The 26,854-nt window shown below is 50.8% G+C and overlaps 1 protein-coding gene across 3 annotated transcripts in view; it reads left to right on the top strand.

The window, feature by feature from the left end:
- Positions 1–26,854, top strand: part of LOC122386712 (TOX high mobility group box family member 3-like) — a 120,544-nt gene that overhangs the window by 76,189 nt on the left and 17,501 nt on the right. For all 3 annotated transcript variants that reach the window (XM_043376193.1, XM_043376192.1, XM_043376191.1), the window contains 4 exons: positions 14,124–14,304; positions 15,252–15,368; positions 20,978–21,096; positions 25,891–26,026. In XM_043376193.1, coding sequence (XP_043232128.1) covers positions 14,124–14,304; positions 15,252–15,368; positions 20,978–21,096; positions 25,891–26,026 — 553 coding nt within the window. The remainder of the gene's footprint in view (positions 1–14,123; positions 14,305–15,251; positions 15,369–20,977; positions 21,097–25,890; positions 26,027–26,854) is intronic.

Here is a 26,854-nt window from a genome sequence, read left to right as displayed (position 1 = left end):
GGGGCCAAAATGGCCCCCCCCCCAACGGGGCGAGGGTTAAACTGACGGCCTGCGGACGCGGACAAACATGCGGTGATGGATGCCGACACGAAAATGACGACAACACGCTGATGAGCGAAAGTATGTGTGTGTTTGGTGTTGGTCTGTTTCTGTTTTTGCATTCGTGCGCCGTGTAGCCGATGTGGTGTGGAGTTTTAAATAGTTGAGGATTGGAAGCACGGTAGGTGTAGGGTGTTGCGCTGAAATTGACACGAGCCGTGACGAGTGTATCATGTCGACTGGGCTGGAAGGCGGAGCTGAATTTCATCGATCGACCGAGCACAATGCGAGCGACCCTTTCTCGGTGCTACACGCATTTCCGTGTCTTTGTGGCACGCTTCCGTAGGGCGGGGCCAGCACGCCAAATCGGCGACATCAAAGGGCCGCTGCCTTTGTTGTTGCCGTGGTAATTATCGCCATGTACAGGGTGTCCCGAAAGTTTTGCAACATCCGTTTTCCCATATGTTTTGTCTCTACCGCTAATATCAACGTTCCACTGGCAACCTTCCGCTTGTCCCGGGTAGACGGCGCGACTGCCCACCCGACCCAGCGGCGGTTATTGCCGCGGGGCACGGCTGACCCGTCTGGGGCGGCCGCCGTCTGACCTTAGGTCAGTCGCAGACATGAAGGTGGCCGGACGGGTAACGCGCAGAGAGGCGGTGCGCTCCCGCGCGATCGGGTTGCTGGAAGGTGGCGTGGCGCAGGGGGTTGTCGCAGAGAAGCTGGGCGTCGATCGGACCACTGTCTACCGGTGGTGGAAACGTTTTCGCGACGGCAAACCGTTAGCCGACAAGAAACGTTCAGGCCGGCCGCGTGCCGTGTCCAACGTCGCCAGAATCGTCTGTGCCAAAGCTGCTGGCAAGCGTGGCCAAAGCGTCAGGAAATTGGCCACGCGGCTGACGCGAAAGGGTTACCCGGTGTCAAAGTCGGGTGTCCATCGGTTCATGACCCAGTCGAATCATTTCCGGTCGTACAAAAGATCAAAACAGCCGAAAATGACAAGAAAACAGAAGCTTGCAAGATTGGAATTTTGCAAGAGGGTAAAAAATTGGGGCTTCGATGAGTTCAAGAACGTCATCTGGTCCGACGAGTCCATCTCCGAAATCCAGCACACGCCAAATCGGCAAAACGATCGAGTCTGGGCGAAATCTCGCGACGAAGTGCCCCCGGTTGAAACCATCAAGCACCCCGCGAAACTCATGGTGTGGGGCGGAATGACCGCACAGGGCCTGACTGAACTTCACGTGGTGCCAAAAAAAAACAGACTGTCAACACCGCATACTACGTGTCCGAGATTCTGGAGGGCTCACTTCTGCCGGCGGTCAACCGTAAGAGCAGCATGGCGGTGTCACGGAGAAGAAAATCGTCGACCGGAGGTCAGAAGGAATTTTTATGCAAGATGGCGCACCAGCACACACCGCAAAGCGGACACAAGAATGGTGTGCGGAACACCTCCCAGGGTTTTGGGGTAAAGGGGAGTGGCCTGGCAACTCCCCCGACCTAAACCCGATAGAGAATGTGTGGGCAATCATGAAGGAGAGCCTCGACCAGCAGGAGCCCGCCACCAACCTGGGTCAGCTCGAGCGCCGGCTGAAGAAGGCCTGGAGAGACATCTCCGCGGACACACTGCGCCGCCTGGTGGCCAGCATGCCATCACGTGTCCAGAAGTGTGCCCGGCTTCGCGGTGACTATGTTGGTTGTTAAATAAAGCGGAAAGGACAACTCTGAAGTGTTTAATTTACAACGTTAAGGATGTTGCAAAACTTTTGGGACACCCTGTATGGTGTCGTATGCAGTCTGCTCTCTATGATGGTCTGACATCTGAAGAGGAGGGATGCAGGTACTTGGAAAAGGTGGAGGCGCAGGATCCAGGTCAACTGGTTCGGTTGTAGCCTCTTGGTGAGGTCACTCTGTGCCCTGACCTGTCAGCGGAATGTGATGGGCCAACTAAGAGAGCTGAGCTCAAGCGCTGGTGTTGGCCAAAATAGTGAAACTGTCTAGCTGTTACGGTCAACCCGTCTTGCGTCAACCCGACTTAGTTCTGGGTCTTTGTCTCGGATCATTCATCGTGTGTCACAGAAAAAAAGTCATCAGCTATGTGTGCGGGACACCACTGTTTTCTGGTTACGAGCACATAAGTTTCTCTGTGCTTCTTGTCCAGAGGTTCCTTCGGCAGTGCATCCACTGTGTTGAACCCACTCTTGTGATATCCCACGGCATCCTTTGATGCTGCTATGATGTTCCGTTGACATCCCGCCGACATCGGCTAAAATCTGCTGACATCCGCGGGGGATCAGCCCGGGTGACCTACGCCCGAATCGCCTATTCCATCGAATGTCTACGCCCGGGTGACCTACGCCCGGCTGACCTACGCCCGAATCGCCTACTCCATCGAATGTCTACGCCCGGCTGACCTACGCCCGAATAGCCTACTCCATCGAATGTCTACGCCCGGCTGACCTACGCCCGGCTAACCTACGCCCGAATCGCCTACTCCATCGAATGTCTACGCCCGGCTGACCTACGCCCGGCTGACCTACGCCCGAATCGCCTACTCCATCGAATGTCTACGCCCGGGTGACCTACGCCCGGCTGACCTACGCCCGAATCGCCTACTCCATCGAATGTCTACGCCCGGGTGACCTACGCCCGGCTGACCTACGCCCGAATCGCCTACTCCATCGAATGTCTACGCCCGGGTGACCTACGCCCGGCTGACCTACGCCCGAATCGCCTATTCCATCGAATGTCTACTGCCGTACGGCCTGCCCGTGTTCGTGGAGCAGTCCCTGCTGTGTTACCGAGTAAGGATTTACCCATTCACTACGCCGGCTGACTGGCGGCCCCATCCTTTGTTTGCGCTATTGTCGTCCGTCGCCCGCCGCGGCGGTGCCCAGGCCCAGGGGTCGCCTGTCGCAGCGGGGGGTAGCGTCCCGCCCCGCGGCCCCTGGCGCGGCGAGAGGTAACATGCCGCGGTGCACGGCACGGCGGGCCGCCGCCGCCGCCGCCGAGGGAGTGGACGCTGACAAGGATGAGGGCCGTGGGCCCGTGGCATCACCTGGGTTTGTATGGATTTTTGTTCATTTGGCCGGCTGGCTTAAGTCACCGATTACATTAAAAGGACAAGTGAAAATGAGCCCCTGCACGAATTAGTGTCTTTGCCAACGGCTAACTTCAATTGCAGGAGGGTGAGGAGGGGTCGAAAGAACCACCCAGTGATTCATCCCTTGATTGAGCTATAGGAAAAGCGGGTTTGGCGAGTGGAAGCCAATGAAATAAATTTTTATTTTCCTAAGAACAACTTCACAAGAGTCATTGCCATAGAGTGCATCAAGTTTCAAGTTGAACATATTTTTTGAAAAATGTGAATTAAAGCCTTGCTTCTCCGTCAAGTGACGGTGTATTCAAATAACCCGACCGTTGGGTAACTTGAACAGTCTTTCTTTGCACGCCATGAAATAGTTATCTGGCTATCACCGATGTTGTTTGGTGTATAAACAAATAGGCACAACAGCTCTAACATAGGTACCTTATTGAAGAAAGATTAAAACAACAACAAAAATAACCGTTGCAGAATATCAATATCTGCTTGCTGCACACCAGCCAGTTGACAGAGGTTGGCTTCTCTCGTCAGTTGTGCAGATCGTCTATATCTCCGTTCGGTAAAACCTATCACAACCTTACCACATCTGTTAGAGTGGTGCCAATTGGATTTTGTACCTTCAGAATTCCGATTTTGTCCTATGCCCAAATCGGAATTTGGTCGGACAAAGGCAGCATGCTTTGGACAATATTTGTCAATCACTTGCAACACTTCAGCATTTTTATAAAGTAATCGTGCACACCAGTAAAACGCCTTTTGGGGCGACCAACGGAGTGAGCGGGAGGGTGGGCCTTGCACGTGCGAAATTGCGAGGGGGTACCACCAAATAACTTGTGCACTGCACCCCAAGACCTACTAACCGGTCCCTAGTGATGTGCCAAATTTGAGCGCAATCGGCCCAGCCGTTCTCGAGATCTGGAAGCGGCACCCTGCATGTGCGTACGTGCCAACTGGGTCCCAACTGACTTTTGCACGGCACCCTACCAACTGCTCCCTAACCGTGTACCAAATTTGAGCGCAATCGGTCCAGCCGCCTTCGAGATCTGGAATCGACCCCTGCACGTGCGCACGTGCAACAGCACCCCAAATCTGGCACATGGATATGCATGGCTTAGTGGGTGCCTACCTACTTGCTAACTTTCAGCTCAATCTTTCGGTAAAACATATTTTCGGGTCATGTCAGGTCACCGAGCTATAACCTCACAATAGGTAAAACCTCCGACTCTTTTTGACAAAATCGTACATCTGGCGTAACTGGACGCGATCCCATCGACAAGAACGAAATTATTCTGTGTGACTTATGTCAGATTTTGACAGGACATGAAACATTACATTGTATATTGACATTTCTAAGGTCAACAAAGGTCATTGACCTCGCATGTATGTGTTTAGTGGGGTTTCTTGAGGTCCTGAATCCGAATCTGTGGTTCAATCTTCATCTAAATGCTTTCAAAATTGTTCCTCGATCTGTACAAGGTCACCTCAGGTCAATTAGGACCGTCCTCGCCAGCGGCGGGTGTGACTCTCGTGTTCCCGGGGACTATGTCACGCCAGTAATGACTGAACTGCAGTGAACTATGCATCATTTTGTTGCTAATTCATTGGGAAACACGGTCGTGAAAGTTTCATGTTGATATCTTTCATAGATTTGCCATTATTGGCTAAATAGCTTGGAAAATTTTAGCTTTTCCCCGTAATTTGATCGTTGACTAGCCAAAACGGTGTCAAATATTGACCTAGGATAAAAATATAGGTATCACCAGTCGCGAATACTCGTAAAGAGCAATCGACTTGTCTTTGTTGGGAAGCGCTACGACGTTTAGTTTCGAAACGCCAGGAGGTCGGATCACCCCCCCCCCCCCAGGCCGCGTTACGAAAAATGCCCTGCCAGGGCGAGGGTTATAATAGCACGATCTAGGCGTCCAAAAAAGGGGTGTGATATTGAATTTGATATGCAACGTAGCATTTGATGAGCGGCTTGGTAATAGTTAGATTGTCCTGGAGTGACTCAATTCAGAAAGTGTTCTGGAACACTTGCAAGCTATACATTAAAAAAATATCTAGGCGCGTCCAGTGAATGTTGGAAGGTATTGGAAAGTAATTACACACAGCGAACATTTTCTACTCAGATCATGACGTTAAGTGTGTAAAATAACAAATGCAATAGCGATTGAAATGAACATTTTTTTGTAGGTTCACAAGTGAACAAGAGGTGCCAGGTGGATCATAGGTGGACCCCGGAAAAGAAAGGGAGATCGATTTCACCTGCCAACTTCGATACCCTGACGCCATCTATGAATTTTCAAATTAATTTGAGTAATTTTATCACGCATTTTTGTAACAAAATTAGACTTTTGCCAACACGTTTTCGTGATATCACCAACGAAGAAACCGATTTATGTTGCATTTTGTGTGCTTACTCATACTTGCTTAGTCATAGTCATACATTTATTCAGTTCACGTCCCAATTAGATCCGTTCCACTCAAGTGTGGCTATTCCAGAGTCAGGCTCAATATATCAAAGTAGAAACAGCTCAGGTTGGTCACTTATGCTATAGTACAGGCACACGCACCAATTCACGCCCATTCCCACTCGGCCATAGACGTGTCATCGAGAGCCGGCGCTGCACAGCCAGCCCAGCTGCGACTGGCGCACGCTGCTTGCTTGTTTTTGTTTTGTTGGGTTAGGCCCCTTCGGTCTGACAAGACCATTTCAGAGCCGGAAGAATGATAGGAATTAGGGGGAGACATTTGTCTGGGCAGACACCCTAGGGCCTAGAGTCGCTGGGGCTTAGCCCGTCCGAATGGACAGGCCGACCAGGACCCCCCCCCCCCCCCAGCACCAGGGACGGCGCCGCGGATTTCGCCTTGCGGGGGCAGGTTTTCAGAAAAAGGGCCCAAACAAGATGGGGGCCCAAACTTTCCGAAATATCGTCAATACCGTCAATACTATGCAAGCCTTTATTTGTACAGGTCTCGCGAGATTAAGCGGTAGGTTTGGCACTTTTACATTTCCGGTCATATCTCAGAAACTAATCGATCTACAATGAAGTAATTTTACACGATCGTGGCCGGCTTGTTACCCAACAAGTCGATCGCATCTTCAACACTTAAAAGCTTAAGACGACGAAGATATAGCCTGAAGTACACTAAATTTTCTAGGTGCAAAACCTACCGCTAAAACCCGCGAGACCTGTAACGACCTACCATTCCCACAACCGTTACCTTCTACACTTGTATTTATTTTGTTTTTATTGCATACCATCAACAGGTTCAGAAACCCAATAATACACAATAACACAAATACACAATAGCTTTTGTGTTAACCCGCGCCCTGATGGGGTCTGCCTAGCAACACGTTCTGATGGGGGGGGGGGCATTTTGGCCCCCCTAAGATCTCGAAAACCACGCAACATAGCGACAAGCGGTAAACGGCGTTGGATAGCCCCAACGGGGAACTACCTTGGGACCTTATTTCATTGACCTCGGTCAAACCGATGACGTCACAGGTCAGGTCAAAGGTCGAATTTTCACCGTTTACAGGCATTTCAAGAAATGCGTTGTAAAATCGAGTAAAATGCATTTCATTGACAATCATCGATGGGGAAATGTTCTTCAAACACATATTTTGCTATTTGAGGTCACTGATACCAGGTCAGGTCACAGAGGTCAGGTCACTGGGGGTCACAATATGAAAGTGTCGTGTGATACATGTTGCATGGTCCATTTTACATGACAAATGCGATTATGTGGATCAGGCAGACTTTAAGGCCAGCTTAGGTCACGTTTTGGTCAAGGTCAAGTCAAGGTCAGATCAAGGTCAGGTCAAATTAGGTCAAATTTCAAAGTTGATATTTTTGCATAAAATGGGTACCGATTCGATGCAGCTCGTCACGGGGAGTTCAATGGTGGTCTCCTTTTTGCGCTACAAGGTCTAGAATTGCTAAAAATTGAGTTCAAAAATCTGACGTCATCAATTTTTAACAGTTTTTTCGCTATAACTTCGCCAAAAAAAGAAGTATCGATCTTAAATTTGGTATGTATATCGAAGAGCGCAGGGACTATCACATATATTCCGGTTTTTTTCGAAATTCGAAATTTTTTTGGAATTTTTTTGAGTTTTTCTAAAAAAATCTTTTTTTTTAATTTTTGGGGTCAAAATCCCAAAATTTTGAAAATCCGAGATAGCAGTTTTGTAGCGCCGTTTTTTCTCTACACTACCACATAAATAACTTTAAAATTGCTTATTAACTGTAGAATTGGTGAGCGTTTCAAGATGTCATGTTTTTTGCTCATTTTTACTCGAACATGACCTCAGTTTGACCTCAATAACTCCTGACCTGAGGTGACCTGTGACTTGAAATTTTGTGTGAAGGTGTCGAATTGATGCCCGGTAAGGTACCCAAAATTTGGCGGCGCTGCGCGCCGCCGTTTTCTCGCTATTTAAGAAAAACCACAGGGTGGGGGCCAAAATGGCCCCCATCAGGGCGCGGGTTATCAAAGGACACACTCTTAACCCCCGCCCGTATTGGTGTTTTTCCAGCCACGAACGTATAGGGGGCAGGAGTCTGTTGCCCCCCCTTGCCGTTTCGCCCCTTATCAAGCTAGACCTTCGCAGAAAAAAAACGAGCGTGCTGCCTGTGACGAGAGAAAGCCGATGATACACAATTTTAAGGTCCTTGGTCAACGGCTAACCTTCCAGGTCAGGTCAATGGCCAAAAGTCGGGAAAAGCGGGACATGTTAGAACGTCGTAAAGGTGGCTGCTATAGGTTTCTTTTTTTCGGGGTGATGATCACGAATATCATGTTAATAATGATCATAGATAATGTCTTCATGCATTTAGGCCAGGTCGGGTCAGGTCAGGTCAGGTCAGGTCAACCAGTAAGGGTTTTGCCGGGTATTCGTAGTAGGTGGCAACCGCCTCTGACAGCTTCGTAACATGTTACGAATGCACCAAAATTACTTCGTAAATGTTCAAATGGTTGCTAAATTCGAATTCAGATCCAAAAACTAGCCTAGAGACATGCAAAACTCCAAAAAAGAAAACCGAGGTCATCAAAGGTCAATGACCTGACCTGACCTCCCGGTGATCTTGACACCCACCCTAATGCATGGGAGCAACATCATATCCCATGTTTGAACGCTTGAAACCACGAAAAGACTGCAAACGCGCGGCTGATGCGAGCCGACATGCGCTGAATCGCGATTCCGGCCAAACATGGTCTCGAAAAGTAGTAGGTCACAGGTCAAAGGCCATTAGGGTCAGGGTCATGAAATTTTAAGGATAGGTGTAAAATTAGCGCCCCCAGGTCACGAAGTTGGTCGAAAGAGGTCATGTCGCATATCATTCGATTCGGCAGGTCTTCCTGAGTTCATTGGTAGCTTTCCTGGCTCGCTAGCTCAATTTGATCGGGAGTGATTGACGAAAAACTAAAATGACCTTGATGACGTTGTAAATGACGTCACGCAAGGTCAACATTGCAAAAGTGACGCATGTCACCTTGCAAGGAGTACATCAAATCACGATTCTGTGTGCTTGAGATAGTTGGAGATCGTTCCCGGCGCCAGAATAGCAGTTTTCATTTTTCCCCATTGACTTTTAATGGTGAGGTCACGAAAATGACCTGACCTCATATGACCTTTAGGAAAAATCCGAGATATACAAGTTGTGAGACTCGTTATGGATACTTGATCCTGCAAGTTTCATTTCCCTGTGAGTTTCCTCTGGGAGGGCGTTGTGAAGTTGCGACATCTGAAGACCGTGCAGAGGTTCACTTATAACGTCATAGGTCAGTGACCTGACCTGACTCGAAAATGCCGTTGGTGTCAAAAGGTCCGGCTTGAATCAAAGGTTAGGTATGCCAAGTTTCAGCTTTCTATCGCCAGTGTGTTAGGAGCTATCGCGGAAAAAACCCTAGGGGGGGGGCGGCACCCGCCGTCCCCCCATCGGCCGGCGAGGGTTAATTGAGTACCTTATTGCTTCGTTTGTGATATGTGTATGTAGAACATTTACCTCTTGAATGGTGCGCCATAAACTGCGTTTGAATTTCAGTTATTTTTGGGTAGGTATATAATTTATGCTAGCGGCCGCAAAACGCCAACAGTAGGTGCACTGGCGGTCGCAGCCGCTAGCAAAAGGGGGGTTAGGTTAGGTTAGGTTAGGTTAGGTTAGGTTCACACTCGCGGGACATAACATTTATCCGTCACCGGAGGGGGGAGGTGATCGGCTAATTTTTACGTCCACGAGGCGCCGCGCAGTTGGCACTAATTATGCTTCATCCATGTCATTCTTGCGTGGAATCTTTAAGCACAATTTAAGGCAAAATCACCAGTTCCATTTCCCGCCCCACGGTGTTTCCACCGGTCGGGCCACTGCACCATGGCGACGGATCGGTGTAGCATATGCTGGAAGGTCGGGCACGCGGATTTATGACCTTACCACTATAAAACAGTTCGGAAAAGTACAGATACCTACTTCTTGCTATGAACAACCATGTGAAACCCAGAGAGCATTTTCAGACTATGACAATATGACATTTACCCATATAGTTGTGTGGCGGCGGGAGAGAGTAGGTACATACACCGATCTCTGGAGACCAAAGGTTCCTGGCTTTCAAAATTGGCATCTGAGGGCCGCGCGCGACTCCTGCGGGCTTCGTAACGGCTCTATTGGGGCTCACTCAACCTGCCTAGTCCTCATGCTGAAAAGACTGGCCCTGAGCCCTGAGGATTTCATCAGGCTAGAAAAATCAAGGTTTTAATGCCAAGATAGTTTAATTTTCTGGCTCTGCTTTGAAAGCCCTTCAAATCTGATACTTTTCATTGGTATGGATATTAAAATAATTGGGCAATAACAATAGGATCCATGACGTGTAAAGCTTGTGTAATCCTAACTTTCCAATTTATTCGAGGGAAATAATGTATGATATTTGCCAATACCTAGAAACTCAGAGCATGCTGTTTCCGATCTTTATCTCACTCAGAGGAACAAAACAAATCAATTACCCTTACAGAGACCATTCCAGCCCATCAAGAACATGGGGTTACCATATGTTCTCATCACAGCATTATAACACTTGGCACGATAAAAGCATGATGAGAAATACAGCTAAGCTTACCTTTAAATCCAAAGTAAGTTCCAATTATCCGTCACTGTATAGGTCAGGTCCGTCTAAGTCAACACGCTCTTCACTAACACCTCGCCCGCCGCCCCGCACAACGTGCTGTGTACTACGCGCAAAAGATGGCGGCCACCGGCAGCCTCGCGACGTATGCTAAAACCCCTTCGTAACTCCCTTTTTACTCCTGTCGGAACGTTCGGCAAAGGTTTTTCATGGGAGCATTTTCAAGAGTTTTGACCCATATGGAGTCAATTTTTTTTTCTCAGTGATCGCGCTACAAACAATCACTGTATATAATTCACAAAACGCCCTGACACCTGGCTCCGAAGACATCCATATGCCTACCATTTTACATGCTAAAATGCTTTACAATCCAGAAGTGGCTATATTGCGATGCATTGTTGCTAATTGGGCAAATAGATGAGGAAAATGTTTAAAACATTCCTTTTGCAGTGGGGCTATATATTGCGCTAGGCAACCTTGCTTGCAAACGCTTAAGTATTGTTTGTTTTTGAAACGGTTCTTCGTCTAAATCTATTATCCGAAGGCCACGTTACTGACACTCATACGAAAACGGAACATTAAATGCATTTTCTATGCAAACGAAACTCATAATCAGGTGACAACCAAAGTATAGCGTCTTACCATACCCGTAATCCTACATGCAATCGCATGCTTTTGATCCTCCAATTCTGGATAAAACACCCCGTTTTGAAATGCCTTGGAAAAGCTCAATCACGCTGGAATGCAGCATACCAGTGCTTTATGCATTATTTTGTTGAATGGTTGAAAGATAAGGTCTTTAAAATAGTATATGGCATAGTGCGTTATATAGGCTGTGAGTTTTGCACCGATGAACTTGTGACCATGGTTTGTACCTATGTATGTATGCATAACACTCCAATGTATGTACAGTCTGCTTTTCTTTTTGCTCTATCTTTGATCAAAAGTTATAAGCGAAAAACATTTGACCTATTTTAGCGAAATTTTTACATTTATATCCCCCAAAAACTCCCTAAATATTGACCTAGAGCAGCCAAATTTGCACAGGGGTGAGAAATCCAGGGGGCCCACCTACCTACCAAATTTGGTGTTTCTAGGTGCCATAGGAGCCAATCGCGAGGGGGGTCGCATCGACCCCCCCCCCCCCGCCCTGCCAGGCCGTGTTATGAAAAATGCCCTGCCAGGGCGAGGGTTAAAAGTACCGCGCAAAGTGACGGTGGATCCATCAACCCTGACCGAGGAAGGGCCTGCTATAATTTGAAAGTCACCGAACCAATTGACCTGGGGTTTGGGGAATGGACGAGGATATCCATTGTTTCGGTGACTAGCAGTCCTTCCTCGGTCAGGCTTGATGGATCCACTGTTACTTTGCGTGGTACTTTTAAGACATACTGTGCAATGACGTAAGCTTTAAAACCTACCACGTGGAGGCTTGAGATCGTAAATAAATAAATATAGATAAATACCTAATAGTATATGGTCAAATAACTAGTCTAGCGGTGACACACTTCCCCTCGCCAGTATTGGTGTTTTGACAGCCGCAAACGTATAAGGGCGGGGGAAGTCCGTTGGACCCCCCTTGCCGTCTCACCCCTGATCGAGCTAGAGCTTCGCGAAAAAACGAGCGTGTTTCCCGTGACAAGAGGAAGCCGATGATACCCAATTTTAAGGTCCTAGGTCATTGGTTGACCTTTCAAGCCAGGTCATTGGCCCAAAAGTCGGGAAAATCGAGACCAGTTGGGTCGTAAAGTGTGGCTGCTACGAGGTTATTCGGGGTTCTGATCACGAATATCATGTTAGTTTTTATCACAGATGATGTCTTCATGCTTTTAGGCCAGGTCGGGTCAGGTCAGTTCAGGTCAACCAGTAGTGGTTTTGCCGGGTATTCGTAGTAGGTGTCAACCGCCTCTGACAGCTTCGTAACATGTTACGATGGCACCAAAACTACTTCGTAAATGCTCATATGGTTGCTAAATTCGAATTAAGCTAAAAAAACTAGCCTAGAAACATGTAAAAGTTAACCGAGCTTATTTAAGGTCAGTGACCTGTCCTGAGCTTCAAGTGAACTGGACACCCACCCTAACGCATAGGAGCAATATCATATCACATGTTTGAACGCTTGAAACCACGAAAAGAGTGCAAACGCGCGGCTAAGAGGAGACGACATATACGCCGAATCGCGATTCCGGCCAAACATGGTCTCGAAAAGTAGGTCACAGGTCAAAGGTCATTTGCGTCAGGGTCATGAAATTGTTAGGGTAGGTGTAAAATTGATGAACGCGATGGTAATGAAAGTTCCGTCGCGATCAGCGAGTTTTTACACGAGTTATTATCGAAAACCGAGAGGGGGCTGTTCGACCCCCCCCCCCTTATACCGGCGAGGGCTAAGGGGGAGGGGCGTTTCTCACGGTTCTTCCTACCTAAGATCATTGTTAAGATCTGAAATGAGAAATCATAAAACATGGCTCACAGCAGGGCTGAAGCGTGAAATACGCAAGCATGGCTACTCAAGCTTGATCAGCTCAACGATTAAAAAAAAAGCAGTTCAGGCTCTCCGCCGATGATGACAGCCTGGTCGGGTAGTTCGCTCCGCGACAGGGTCCGTCTGCTTTGTGCGGCGCGGCACGGCGCGGCGGGGGGGGGGGAGGCGGCGATGCGTCTGAAAGGCGACGCTCGGACGTCCCGGGAATCACCTGTCACCATGCGGCGCGGCGGTCGGTCCCTCCGACCCTTCCCATTGTTACCTGACTTGCGGGTGCCGGTTCCCCCGGAAGGGTTACTTTGGTATGCGAAATCTTCACTCTTTAATCGGACAGGAGGGGAGCAGTAGACATTCGATGGAGTAGGTCAGCCGGGCGTAGGTCAGCCGGGCGTAGACATTCGATGGAGTAGGCGATTCGGGCGTAGGTTAGCCGGGCGTAGGTCAGCCGGGCGTAGACATTCGATGGAGTAGGCTATTCGGGCGTAGGTCAGCCGGGCGTAGGTCAGCCGGGCGTAGACATTCGATGGAGTAGGCGATTCGGGCGTAGGTCAGCCGGGCGTAGGTCAGCCGGGCGTAGACATTCGATGGAGTAGGCGATTCGGGCGTAGGTTAGCCGGGCGTAGGTCACCCGGGCGTAGACATTCGATGGAGTAGGCGATTCGGGCGTAGGTCAGCCGGGCGTAGGTCACCCGGGCGTAGACATTCGATGAAGTAGGCGATTCGGGCGTAGGTCAGCCGGGCGTAGGTCACCCGGGCGTAGACATTCGATGGAGTAGGCAATTCGGGCGTAGGTCAGCCGGGCGTAGGCCACCCGGGCGTAGGTCACCCGGGCCTGAGCCATCCGCGGATGCTCCGCCGACGTTCTGTCGCGGATGTCCACTATAGACGCTCACCGATGTCCCGTGGTGTTCTGTTTTGTTTGTTCGCCCGTTACAAACCGCGCTCCTTGATTGAACGACCTGCTGATGGTCGGGCCTCTATAATAATAATCGGCCCAATTATTTACGGTCGGCGGTAACGGCTCCGGTCGTTAGTGTAGTGAGTGTGGCGTAGTACGCGGCGCGTCAGATCGGGAGCGCTGTGACTGTGCCCCGGGCAGGACGGGGCCGTGGGCGATGGCTACAGATGTGCAGGAAGGGACGGACTCCTGTGTCGGTGTACTGACCGCAGATGTGGGCGAAATCGCTGAATTGTGTGACAGCCAATAGTTTAGGATGTTAGTTGGTCGCTTGAGTGGGAGACTGCTGTTGTGTCAGTGTGTTGAATTGTGCGCTGCCCTGAGGACTCTAGTGGTGTTACTTACCCACAGGGACACCTCATGATCCTCTGGCACGCCCACAGGGACACATGTATGACCCTCTGACCTCTCCACAGGGACATGTACCACCAGGGAGCGCCGCAGCAGGCGTCTCCGCAGCAGCAGCAGCAGTTTCAGCAGCCGCAGCAGCAGCAGCACCCGGGGATGTACATGCAGCAGCAGCAGCAGCAGCAGCAGCGTTCGCAGCAGCAGCAGCACGACATGATGGCGCAGCAGATGCGTCAGCCTCTGTACCAGGTGAGCGGCGGTCCGGCCGAACGGCCGGCCATCTCTTACCTGTCCTCTAATCATTTAACAGACAGTCCCTAATGACTCACTGCAAGCTCGTGTTGAATCAGCTGGCACTTCGGCTGGATCACTCTCCATTTACTATTCATTGCGCAATGGTTTTCTGGAGAAACGCGGCTCAATCGAGGTTTGGCATTAGTTAAGCGGATTAGATGTTAATAGTGGGGATTTGTTACATGAGGCGTGCTATGGAGACGGCGCTCCGTGTCTGTCCTTCATTCGTTCAGGCCTCAGGGACATCTCTCTCTCTAGGATGTTTTGCGGTTTTCCCATAAATGGATGTCAGCCAAAGCCATGTATACCGTGTTAGCGGATAGCTCCAAGCAGCAACAGCTCACAACTCTTCGCCAAAGCAATGACTAACGCTGTTAAATATGAATGGTTGTCCAGTTTTTTTATAATATATCCGATTACTGCAGCATGGATGATAGCTAGAGTTGCATCGGCTTTGCAAGAACTGGTCAAAGGTTAGGACTTCTTTGTAAACAAACGACGCCGTGTCTCTGACCTCTGACACATGGATAGTTATCACTTGAACACGGCAATAAAGATCCAATGTTGAAAGTGAAGTCCTGCATTTTATTAGCCTTTGACATTTACCGAGCTGGCTCAGCTGCAGTGTTGTTAGTATGGCGACATGTGTTGTTTTCGTTTGAACATTATCTGTTAGTGAAACAACCCCGGGTTATTGCACCGTACTGCACTCTGCACTGCGGTGCACCACGCGGTGGTGAAGGGGTGAGCCCACGTGCACCTGTCGCGGCCCGCTGCCCCACCCAGTACCCAGTACCGTTCGCGCCGCGCGCGGGTCGTCACGGCGAGTGACCCGTCACGCGGCGTGACGCGGCGCGCGCCCCGTGTCGACCTGTGACTGACGGGTGCCGGTCGTGTTTCAGGGCGGCGCGCACGGCCTGATGGGCCCGCCGCAGAGCGGCTCCCCGGGCCAGGTGACCAACTCCCCGGGCCACACCACCAGCGAGGACAGCAGCGACGACTCGGCTCCTCTGGCGCAGGTGGGTCGGTGTCCCCTGCAGCGGCCGCCGGCCGGCCACACACCCCTGCAGCCGCGCCGCCGGCGCCGATTCGCTCAAACACACTGAAACAGCCCACTCTGCCGCCAAGTTGAACAAGCGCTGGATCAGAGGCCTTTCAGTTATGACGAGCTATATCGCCGACGTAATCGTTGTCGAAAGGGCGCCATTTTCGTCTATTGAGCGAGCTACTCTGCAGCGGGAGGCGACTGGTGGGCTGCCAACTCTCCGCGGCGTGCTGCCAGATCTGGGGAGGCGGGGGAGGTGTGTTGCGGGGGAGGGGGTCCACAGTGTCGAGGACACGGTGAATGTCAGTGTGACGCACACGACGAATCCCTGTACGACACCTCCCTCGTTCGGTGGGCTGATGAGACCATTGAGTCGGGGAAAGAGAAAAACGGACCGCGGCTGATGCGGAAGATGGGTTTCGTATGATGCCTCTCTCCCTTCTCCTCTCTTGCTCCCTCTCTCTCTCTCCCTCTCTTTTTCTCTTTCTCTTTCTCTTCTCTTTCATTTACTTTTTCCTCTTCCTTTCATGCTTTTACGCTGTTAAGTGTTTCAGCTTTTACTTTTATTAATTGTCACGCCCTCACCAATATGCAAGACATCTACATCAAGCCAAGCTTTGATCTTTTTACGCAGTCTGGTGTCATTTCAGATGTAGAGCTCAAAGTGCTGCATCATCTGTTATGCTCCCCTCCATTCATGTCACCCCTTCCCTTCAGCTGCTTATCGGGGCATCTCCCTCCCTTTGGTCTGGTCTCTCCCTCTCCAATCCATCTCACTTGCCCTCGCTGCTCTGCCCATCGCTCCCACCAGCCCTCACTGTCACTGTTTCCCATTGCTCAGCCACTTTCACCTCCTGTCCACCTCGTGTTCGGCTGTGTCGCGTGCGTTTGCATGCGTGTCCACATTCTGTGCGCGCATGCGCAGTGCGCCGCCATTCGTCGGCGCTGGTCTGTGACGCACTTTCGGCTGAGGGCCCCCGTTCACCGTCCGAAATCAATGCTGCTGTGCCACAGAGCCGTTTCAGTGGCCGGAGCTGGCGTGTTTCCGTGATCGCAGGCTATCCGATGTCGGTCCGCTCAGCGAGCGAGCTACTTTATTGACGGAAATGTTGAAATGCAGAACGGTTTGGTGTCGTTCTTGCGTGGGTACACGGTCGAACAAACGGGCCTGAATTAGGGTGCTGTTTTGCAAAACGATGTAACGCGATAGTAAGCTGGCAGAACACACCAAGTCCTTGGATCGCTGAACGGTGGATGATGAAACGTCCTTATCCTCGGGCGTTTAACGCTGCCCAATGACTCTCGTCTCGGCAAATAGTGTTAAGGCTGTTGGCTGAAGTGTTTGTCTACCGTGCAGTGAATGGTGATTAGAGCCTGCTGTCCATTCCATTTGGCTGCTGAGATGGCAGCTCCTCTCCTGTGATGGGCTGGTGTGAAGAGCGGACAGCGGCGCATCATCACATTCCACGAGCGCCGGACCTCACTAGTCACTGCCGTGACCGGCACATTTCGCCCGACTGGGCGAGCGATCGGCGGCGATTTGGTGACGTCTTCTGTTCACTGTAGACCCCGTGGGCGCGTTCCGGGAAAGAAATCATCTGCTGTGAAGCGGGCACTGATGCTATGGTCTTTCATCTGAAGACCTCTGTTCGCTCCTCTTGCAACTCGATCGCTCTGATCGCTGACTGATACGGGATCTCTGACTCCACACTGACCTGGTACTGATCTCTTCAGGGGCGGAGGGTGAGGAGGAACTGACCCCTCCCCTTCCACCGGTCTGCCCGCTGCCCCGTTTCTGCTCTTTCTCGGTACTCTGCCACGTGTCTGTCTCACTGGCTCTGTTTCTCGGCCAATACCGGCTGAGTGGACCCTGTCGCTGAGCGCTCCACAGCGAAAGCTGCTTGGTATGCGCTGCACACCGCTCACCAATGTCCCCACTGTCCGACCAGTGCACGAATGTGCAACTTAGCCCGTGCACCCGTGTTCTCTCCGGTGCACTCTTGTACCCTCTTTGCACCCTTTCTCGTTTGTTCTTGTGGTTTTACTTTGCATGTCGTGTAAGTTGAAACATCGCAGACCGCTTTCCAGTTACGAAGATGGGTCTCCTTTGTTCCAATCTACAGAGCTCTTGCATGACGAAGCATCCATTGAAAGACATGATAGACACCTTAAGTATATATTTCTACAAACTCCGTGCGATGATCACAGCGGTTTGTTGAACCAGGTAAACCCTGAGATCCTGTTGCCATAATGTCCGACCTATGAGCTGGCGAACGTGACGAACGGCAGGATCGTCCTCGTGTTAGAGCTTACAGGACAGTCGCGTCGGCGGCCGGGCCCGGTCGGCGGCCGCTCGACGACGGGACGTGTCCTCCACTTGCCGAGGCATGTTGCGCTGACGCAATGGCCTCCGTTGTTTGTTCGTGCACCGGGACATTTGCATCCAGGGCCGCGGCTCAGTGCTATTATGTTGAGCTACAACAGTGCAGCGGCCGTTTACAAGCTCGGTTTCTTCGGAAGTCGGATGTTTTGTGGTCGGTAAATGTACATCAGCATTCAGGAGCCATATCGGACTAGTGTTTATTTTAATGGGTATGAATTAATACGGCGATTGAATAGGCCAAATCATCATACTTGCCTTGTTTCGTTCAGGCTCATTTCCATATAATGATCGTGTAGCTGCGATTGGTGGCCGAGTGCCTTTTACGTTGGCTTTGATTTATTCGATTCTCGATCGATCTACCGGTGCTTGCTATGCTTCACCCGACACTGGGGTCGCTGAATATTGCATACTGACATGCCAACGGGCCGTTTCACTTGTACACACTTATGTAAGAGCATACCTGTTTCATTTTACTTTTAAATGCGTCATTTGTAAAACATGCTTGAGTTCATTCCATGCATTTTACCTTTCTTTTCATCTTTGCTTTATATGTACCGGGCTGGTATTCACCTTTCAACACTGTTCATTTAAGACCTAAAATATTAATGATTGTCATTTAGTTTCAAAGGCGGAAATTCCAACGACTTTCTCTGAGGGACGCCGATGACCTTTGTTATTGATATGATGTAAATGGCTTTTGTTGGGCGGTATGACCGTTGCCGCAAATGGCCGATGTCGTGGATTGGTATCAACCTTCACAATTGATTCGTCTGATTCATATGTCACCGTCACCGTGGCCGTCACAGCTGTCACAGCCGCTTGGTGACTGTGACAGTCGTGTGACTGTCAGAGTGACAGCTGCGCGTCACATTCACTGACGGTCACAGCTGTCACAGCCGTTCGGTGACTGTGACAGTTTCTGTGACAGTCTGTCAGTGTGACAGTTGCCGCGTCCCTGACGGTCTCTATGACAGTTCGGCATGTCAGACCCGTGGCCGGTTGCCGGGCCGAGCCCTTTACCCTCTTCACCCTGTCTCGCTCGGTTGACTCAGTCACACCTGCGTGGCGGGGCGGGGCGGGAGTACGGACCCGTAGATGGGGGTGGGGCGGGACTGTACGGACCCGATGGGCGGGGCGGGCCGTCACACCGGCTCTAAATCAACACAAGGTGGTGGCATCGACAGCTGTTCCCAAAGTGGAACAAAGAACAATTTTTGTGTCTGTCCGAAATTACCAGACAATTTGATCGGGAAAGGTTCTCATAAATTATGTCGGACCCAATAGTTTATCTCGTTATCTTGTATGGGGCGCGGTCGCCGTTTTTCATTCCGTTAAATGATTGATTATAAAAGCAATCATCATCGGCAATAGTGGGTGTTGGAGAGATGTAGTAGTTTGACATACAGGCGATCGACATGCAAGCGATCGAAACTATTCACAGGACAAGTCCACATGTCCATGTTAATCTAGACGATGTTCGACCGCCTCGCTCGTCCGGTCAACATTTGCCTTTGGCGTCTGCGCAGATTTGTTGTCGGTGTGGCGGTACGCTCCTCGGGCACACTCCGTACACTCGGAGCGCTTAGTTTGCCGGCGGGCTATCAAAGCACCGTTGCCACGCCACCCTGTGTTGACTCGGAAAGGAAGTGATCGCGGATATCCGCCTTACGGGTAAACGGGCGGTCGCGGCGCACGCGACCGTGCTAATCACTGACGCCTCGCGAGCACACACGGCTTCATAATCGGGGCTGAATGCGGCGTATTGTGTCCTTTTGTGACGCCCGCGTATATCCTGTGTAAACTGGGCCGGATTGCGCCGGCTGGGATTTGTCATTTGGCTGTGGGGTCAAAGGACGGATCGTATTCAATGTTCAGGTTGTGGATTTCATGTTGCGATGACCAGATTGACTAGACTTAGCTCTTGCTGCAACTAGGGCCTTGAGCTGGGCTATCTTGTGTAAGGGCCAAACCTGGTTAGAATGTTACGCCGGTCTGTCCAAAGCCCAGCACGGTTGATGTCGCCAGGCGCGCTACCTCCACCTTGTCTTGCCTGACTCTGCGGGAGCAATGCGGCCCCCCACTGGTTGGTCAAAAAGACACTCGCCTCTTTGCTTACGATCTGCCCTTGGTGGTCCCGGCCCAGGCGGGCTTCAGTCCGAATGATGTCATGTGTGTGACGTCATGGAATATATCGACTGCTGCCCCGTCAGCTGTGCGACACGTGTTTGGTATTGATTGACACGGGGCCGATGATCGGTGCGTGTGTGTTCTACCCCCTGGGCTGAGTGATTCAGCCCCCCCGCGCGCAGGGTCACTGGTGACGGGTTCTGTGTCCCATCTGAGGTCAAACTGGCCACAGAACTGGACCTGACGCCGCTCCAAAACTATGTCCAGTTGTTGGGCATTGTTTATGGTCAGCAGGTTTGCCGTTCGGTGGGCGGTTTGATGAATACGCTGACCAGCATTTACCCGGGTCGTGTTGGGCCGGCCCCATTGTGTTGGACCAATGCAAGCTATAATTAGCACTGAGCAGTGAGCCATTGTGGGCACTTCGGCAAACTGGATTATGAATAATGCCATCGGTGCCGGCCGCATTCCTCCTCAGTGCTATTTTTGATGCTCTGACGAGGTGAACAGGCGTTAACTAACTACAGAATGCTGCCCTTTGTTCTTACTCTGCGTTCATTGAATAAACGTTGGAAAGGACACGTTAGCGATGGGTTTTGTTTGTACCGCTATGACATTTGATATACTATACAGTCTATACAGACGAGGGAGCGGGCACAGACCTTTGCTCCCTGTGTTGAACTGTGAACGCGTGGTTGTCGGACTGTGGAGGGTGGCGGGCGCTGGGTGCTAAGAGGGTGTAGTGAGTGGTCGGCGGTGGAGCGTGGTGGGTGCTAAGAGGGAGGTTGTAGCGAAAGGTCGGCGTGGGACGTTAGTGGACGGGAAGTGCCTGTGGTTAGTGAGCTAAGCTACACCCTGCCTGCCATTGAGGACCGGCCTGCCAAGAGGTGAGGTCGTCCGAGGTGCCAGCGCTGGTGGCACTCCCACTCCGCCAACTTGCTGTCTGCTGTAGGACAGAGCGGCGTTACCACGAGGCCATCGCTCACACCCGGAGCCTGATCGTGCTGTACACCAGCGAGCTGTGCCCGCCGCCGTCCGTCCGTCTGACCGTGTGTGTCTCTCTCTGTCCGCAGTGGATCCGCACCAAACGACGCTCGCCGGAGCCGGCACCAATGCCGGCCGTCAGCCTGAAGGCGCCCAAGAAGGCCAAGGCCACCAAAAAGAAGAAACGCGATCCGAATGAGCCGCAGAAGTGAGTACCGCGCGCAGCCCTGCCCCGTGTGTCAGTGTGTGTGCCCTCGCCTTCCTCCGTCGCCTGTCCTTCCCCCGGGGCGGGCAGTTTCGGGGATCGCGCCGGCCCCGGGCGCGAGCGACGCTGCTTTATGGGTCGAATTAATGTCGCGGAACGAAAAAGTGAAATCTTATTTAATTTTCCGTCTCATATGTCGGCTGTTTCCGCTCGGATGCGCGATGACGTGTCGCGGGGGAGGCTAACCGTCCTCTTTTAGACAGGGCGTCGGTAGAGGTACTTAGTAATAGCTAGGATCTTTTTACCTAATAGCCGTTAAAATAACCGGTTGGTTGGTTCCTTTGTAAAATTGTCCATGGTCATTTAAAGAGAGAATCTCTTGATGCTATCAATAAAAATGCAGGGACTGTGGGCGTAGATAGATTGGTGCTTTGGTTTAATCTTTTCCTCAATAAGTTTTGATGTTTAGAGCGCAAAAGAGCGAAGAATCATCTAATGGACCCTTTATATTCAGGCCTTAAAGGGATGCTTTCATAATTTCTTTTCCTTTCCGTGATCTTCAGATTACATGATAAGAGCATCGCCATTTAGACCTCAGCCTAAGCTTTCTACTAAGCTACAATATACTGACCTAAGCTTGAATCACTATCCTTATTAGGGAGGAAACGAGTTATCTGGTAAAATGGGCCGCTTATTCTGATTGTTTATACCCGCCGTACCCCGGTACGCCGGGGATAGACCCCACTCGGCCGGCGCCGGGGCTCGACGTACCATCTCCCTCCCTGCACTCCCGGGGGACCGGGGCGCGGAGCTCTGTATTGCCCATTGATCCGGCTAGTGAATGACTCGATTGAACGGGGTCCGGTGCGGGCTGGTCCGGTGGACCGCAGTCGGACCGTCGAGTGGACTCTGGCCGGCGGTCATCGACGACGTTACGGCCACCCAAGGACGCACGCTCGACTGGCCGCGAACCGCCCGGAGACGGGAGTTTCACCGAGTTGGCAAAGTGACCGGATATGTGGCGTTTCCGGCTCGTCGCATTCGGCGAATTTATTTGAATGTTTCCGATAAAGCCAATAACTGCGCTCCGGTGGCTATGTTTGAACAAGTGCATACAGAAAGTCCGGCGCCGTTGTGATTGGGTCCCTTTTTGGAACGTTCTTTCAGTTGCTAGGACCTTGGAGCGGTGACTTAGGCCACTAGTCCGGCTTTCTCTCATATTTTAGGATTGGTTAGACTGATATCAATGCCACTATCATGTCGTTTACTTTTTCTGCTGCTTTGTAACTGCAGCTGGAATTCAATTATTTCATGATCCATTAAAGGTAGTGTGCCACCTTTGAAAGATTTCCCATTTTATTTTTCCTAGGATAAGAAGCTTCTGTTTTTACCTAATATCGCAAAAAAAATCAAAAATGGGCCTGGAATAGTGCCTTTTTCGCCTAAAAGTTTTTCGGTTTTTAGATATGTATAACAACTGTAGTGGGCTCACCTGCAAACAGGCGTCGGGCAACAATCGCGAATGCGGCGCACTTGTGACAATAAGCAAAGGTCATTATAGTGTTACGACCATACGACGTACGGGAATGAGTTATCAGCTGTCTAATCGTAGACAACACAATGTCGAGCCTTAAACTGTAAGCCTGTATTGGTATTGTTTCTTAAATTTGGCTGTCGAACATTAATTTGTGGTTTGAAATATGATTTTATGTAAAATAATTGATATGAAACAGCCGTCTCTTAAGTTATGACCCCATTACACCACACGCAAGTGGCAGAAATGACAATGATCAGCTGACGCATTTTTCTTGGCCGAAGTCAGAGCGCGCGGCCCGACGCACCACGCGTATTTGGAAATTCCGACCTCGACGAGCATCAGAAGCCACCTAACAGGCGTGTTCGAAACCGCAGGAGATGATGATGAACGGGTTTATCGAAACTTGATTGGATGAGCCTATCGGTAATAGCGATTTTAGTGTGTGCATTTATTGTTCATAGTGGTGTGAAATGTGGTTGGGGTACGACCGACAACCCGTCGGGGCGAATTTCGCACTGGGGTACTCAAAATTTGAAGAATTTAAGACGTTTCCATGAGTTTTGAAGGTATGGATAAGTTCTAAAAATCCGGTTCTCCTTATCTGGGCCATTAACCCGGCAGTTGCTGGGGTATTTCGCCACCCACCATTTGCTGGGGGGGGGGCGTTAAACGCCCCCAGCCGATAACTCGAGAACCAATAGGCGCAGCGAAACGCACGAGGCGGCAAACGAAAGAGCGCGACGAGACGCTTCAGATGAGTACTTTAAAGTTGAATTTTGAGGTCACAGGTCGGGTCAAGGTCAGGTCAAACACCTGAAATCGGGCTTTCAGTAGCATGGACTTCAGGACTTCGCAATGGGCGCCTCTCGCCATAAACTCTGTCAAAACGGTGCACAATCCACCCTATAAGGCCTACAAGAGTGTCAGCTCCATATAGGGGTCAGTCAAGCATAGGTCAGGGTCAAGGTCAGGTCAACTGGGTAGGCACATATCCCCGAAAATCAAAACTGATATTCGCAGCCTGTGACACATGTTTTATAGGTAATTTGGGGCGTAGAATACGATGGTGACATTCATTTTATCATATGTGTTCGTATTTGGCTCAAAAAGTTCAATTTAAGAAATGCATGTATCATGGTCGTGAAGCAGGCACGAGAAATTGCCAAGTTTCAGTTCAAGATTTTGGAAAATGCGGAACGATAATCAATAATCGAAGATAGCCATTTGATTGTTCAAGGTATTGGCATCTAATGGCGTTTACGGCATGTCTGTATGTCTATTCTGTGATTTTATATGATTTTTTGAACATATGCCGTTTTTGGTCGAAAACTCAGTAATCATGACGTCACTAAAACCTCGATATCTCAAAAATTTTCCGACCGATTTTTTTGAAACTTTGTCACAATAAACTTTAATCAATTCCCTACAGGTACCCAAAATTTGGCGCGCCTGCGCCGCGCCGTTTTTATGCTATGGCCCGGCGAAAAAAGTGGGGGCGTTTAACGCCCCCCCCCCCCCCCCCAGCAACTCGCGGGTTAACTCCATACGGTCCAAGAAAGCTGGCACACTACCTTTAAACAGCAGGCTCCCGCTCCATCGAATTGAAACGTATCGAGCTGCAGTATTGGACAGTAGACATTCGAGTAGGCCTCCCTTGTTGCGAGGCGTCATACTCGTCGTGCGGAGCTGGTTAGTGGTATGAAACTGTTTGGGGTCTACCGACACCCTTTGAGATACTGCGCGACATCCCACGTAGGGTCATCTGCAGGCTCCAGTCGCCGGTACTGGCTGTCTGACAGCATGTGTTCGGTCCGCGCACCACTCACCACAGCCCGGCACGACCGAGCGTATTATGGAAATGGTCTCCGCCAACCCACGGGGGACGTCCGCGCAGTTCGGCCGCGATTGTGTTTTGGATTATTTACGATGCAGTTTTGCTTTCTGTGCGGGATTTCGCCGATCTTTTTTGTCGAGCAGGGGCTGATATTGGATGTTTTAGGGCTGAGAGACTCCCGTATTGAATGATGTATGAACGGGCAGTCAGAGAACAAATGGTCGTCCCCGGTTGCATGGATGGGGGCATGAAAAACAGGACCGAGGCCGGTGGTGATAAATTCGACAGACAGTTGCAGGAAACTCACTGGAAAGCCTCGGCGCCTTATCGTCTGTGGCACGGAGGAAGGAGGATGGCGGACTGACTCCCAGCAGGGTCGATGAAGTCCCCTGCGGCCCGCTCTGCACCCTGTCAGTCGGCAGCAAAGACACCCTTCCCACTTACCTATCTCAGGACCACAGCAAACCAGAGACACCACAGCAAGCGCTGCGCCCGGGTGGCGCCGACCAGCTCCCGTGAGAAGCGGCGAGCGCGCCTTCCGGCCGCTTTCCTTGCACCTCTCTCTGATTTGATTTGGCCGCGTCCCAGTTAGTGGCTGATGGCCTGTTTACGACATGAAGAGTTATTGGGAATGTTGCGCGCGGCTGGGCCGTTTTTCTGACGTGTTCGGGGGTTAATGGCAGTCGGTATCTGGGCGACCAGCCGTAAGAGAGCGACTGCCAATGGGGCCGCCGATAGGTCGTGCTCCCGCCGCATTCACTTACCGGCCATTAGCCGTAACACTCGACTGTTTGTGTTACCAGAGCAGGCTTCAATGGCGATGTCGAAACGAGCTAGAGTTTGAAGTGACCTGGTTTACTTAGCTATTTAAGACCGTCAAACATTTATGCTGCGTGTTTATGTTTCTCTTCCCCTACTGATTTCAGCAAAAGATAAGCCATGCGTACTTGGTTGCTATGCTTCATCATTTGACGATTATGAAAGTAATACCCATTTGCATGTTTATTTTGCTTTCGCTTAGCAAAGTCTGCAATAAATTGATCTTCCTCCAACTTGCAAGTTTGCATCAGCTAGTGAATCATGGAGTCTGTTGATGTTCGTGAAGTATGGCCTTTCGCTGGCGTAGAGTTATTCCCGCCCACGTCACCTATGGTATTGCTGTGCCCTCCGCCGACCACCTGGGTCATCCGGCCGGCACAGGGCTAATATGTCCGGGATCTTTGTCACTGAATTTACTCCCATGTCACCTGTGTACTTTTCGTCATCAAATCTCCCGCCGCTTGACAATCATTGCTTCTCTGGGCCTCCTCATGAAGCCTGTGTGTTTCCCCGTCCCGTGGCCTGCTCCCTTTCCCATTCTGACTGCTCCACGTCTTCTCACTATCCCCTGTCCCGTTCTGACTGTTCTCGCCCTTCTCTTCCCCAGGCCGGTGTCGGCGTACGCGCTCTTCTTCCGGGACACCCAGGCGGCCATCAAGGGCCAGAACCCGAACGCCAGCTTTGGCGAGGTCAGCAAGATCGTGGCCTCCATGTGGGACGCACTCAACACGGACGACAAGAACGTGAGTACCTGGTGGGACGCTGTGGGTGGTCATGGTGTTACTGTTGGCGTTGTGGCCTGCAGGTGCTTTGCCGGAGCTAGTGCTGGTTATGGTTGAGTTGAGTTACTGATGATGCTTAGAGCCAGCTAAAAATTACCATGGCCGGAGTTACGTGTTATTATCATTTAGCAGGCAATGTTTACATTGAAATTGACATTTTAAGTGGTGTCCGAGGACCGCCGTGCTCCATGGCCGGATTTACATAACGCTCTGCAACAATGGGCCGGTTCCGTGTACTCGTAATTCAGCCGGAGGCCATTCACGTCATTCCGGTCGCAGCACGATATGAATTGTACCCATAGCCGACATTGCAGCCGGTGCTGGTATGGTCGCAGTCACGGCAGCGCTGAGTGGCGCTGGCTCGTGGGCTAGTTTGTCGTCTAGGGTGCACAGTTGGAGAACAACTGAACAGTAACTACTGTGGTACTTTACGCAATACATAACCGGTGACCGGCCATCCGGTCCGTATATCAGCGCTGGAACAAGTTCTGTATCGAATGGTAAATCCCAGAGGCTATGAAACATTATAGCCTGTTTCCAAATGACTGCTGCTGGCTACTTTGGGGATTTGATTGGAAATGGAAGAACTAATAAATGTTGCGATCGGTCCCGAAGAGCGCGGCATAGAGCGCCCCTCGATGGACATTATTGAGTTCCCCGGACTCCGGCTCGCTCGGTGGATGTGATAAAAACACCGGCTATGCCTTATCTCAGCATCGACGGGGATAACTTCTGAAAGACTGCTCGCCGTCGGCATATCGTAGTCACATTCTGCTGGCCTGACGGTGA

This window comes from Amphibalanus amphitrite, unplaced genomic scaffold (assembly GCF_019059575.1).
Source record: "Amphibalanus amphitrite isolate SeventyFive unplaced genomic scaffold, NRLGWU_Aamphi_draft 000260F_arrow, whole genome shotgun sequence".
In the NCBI taxonomy this organism is placed as follows: domain Eukaryota; kingdom Metazoa; phylum Arthropoda; class Thecostraca; order Balanomorpha; family Balanidae; genus Amphibalanus; species Amphibalanus amphitrite.
The sequence above is the reverse complement of the archived record's forward strand: the minus strand, read 5'-3'. Positions and strand labels throughout refer to the sequence as shown.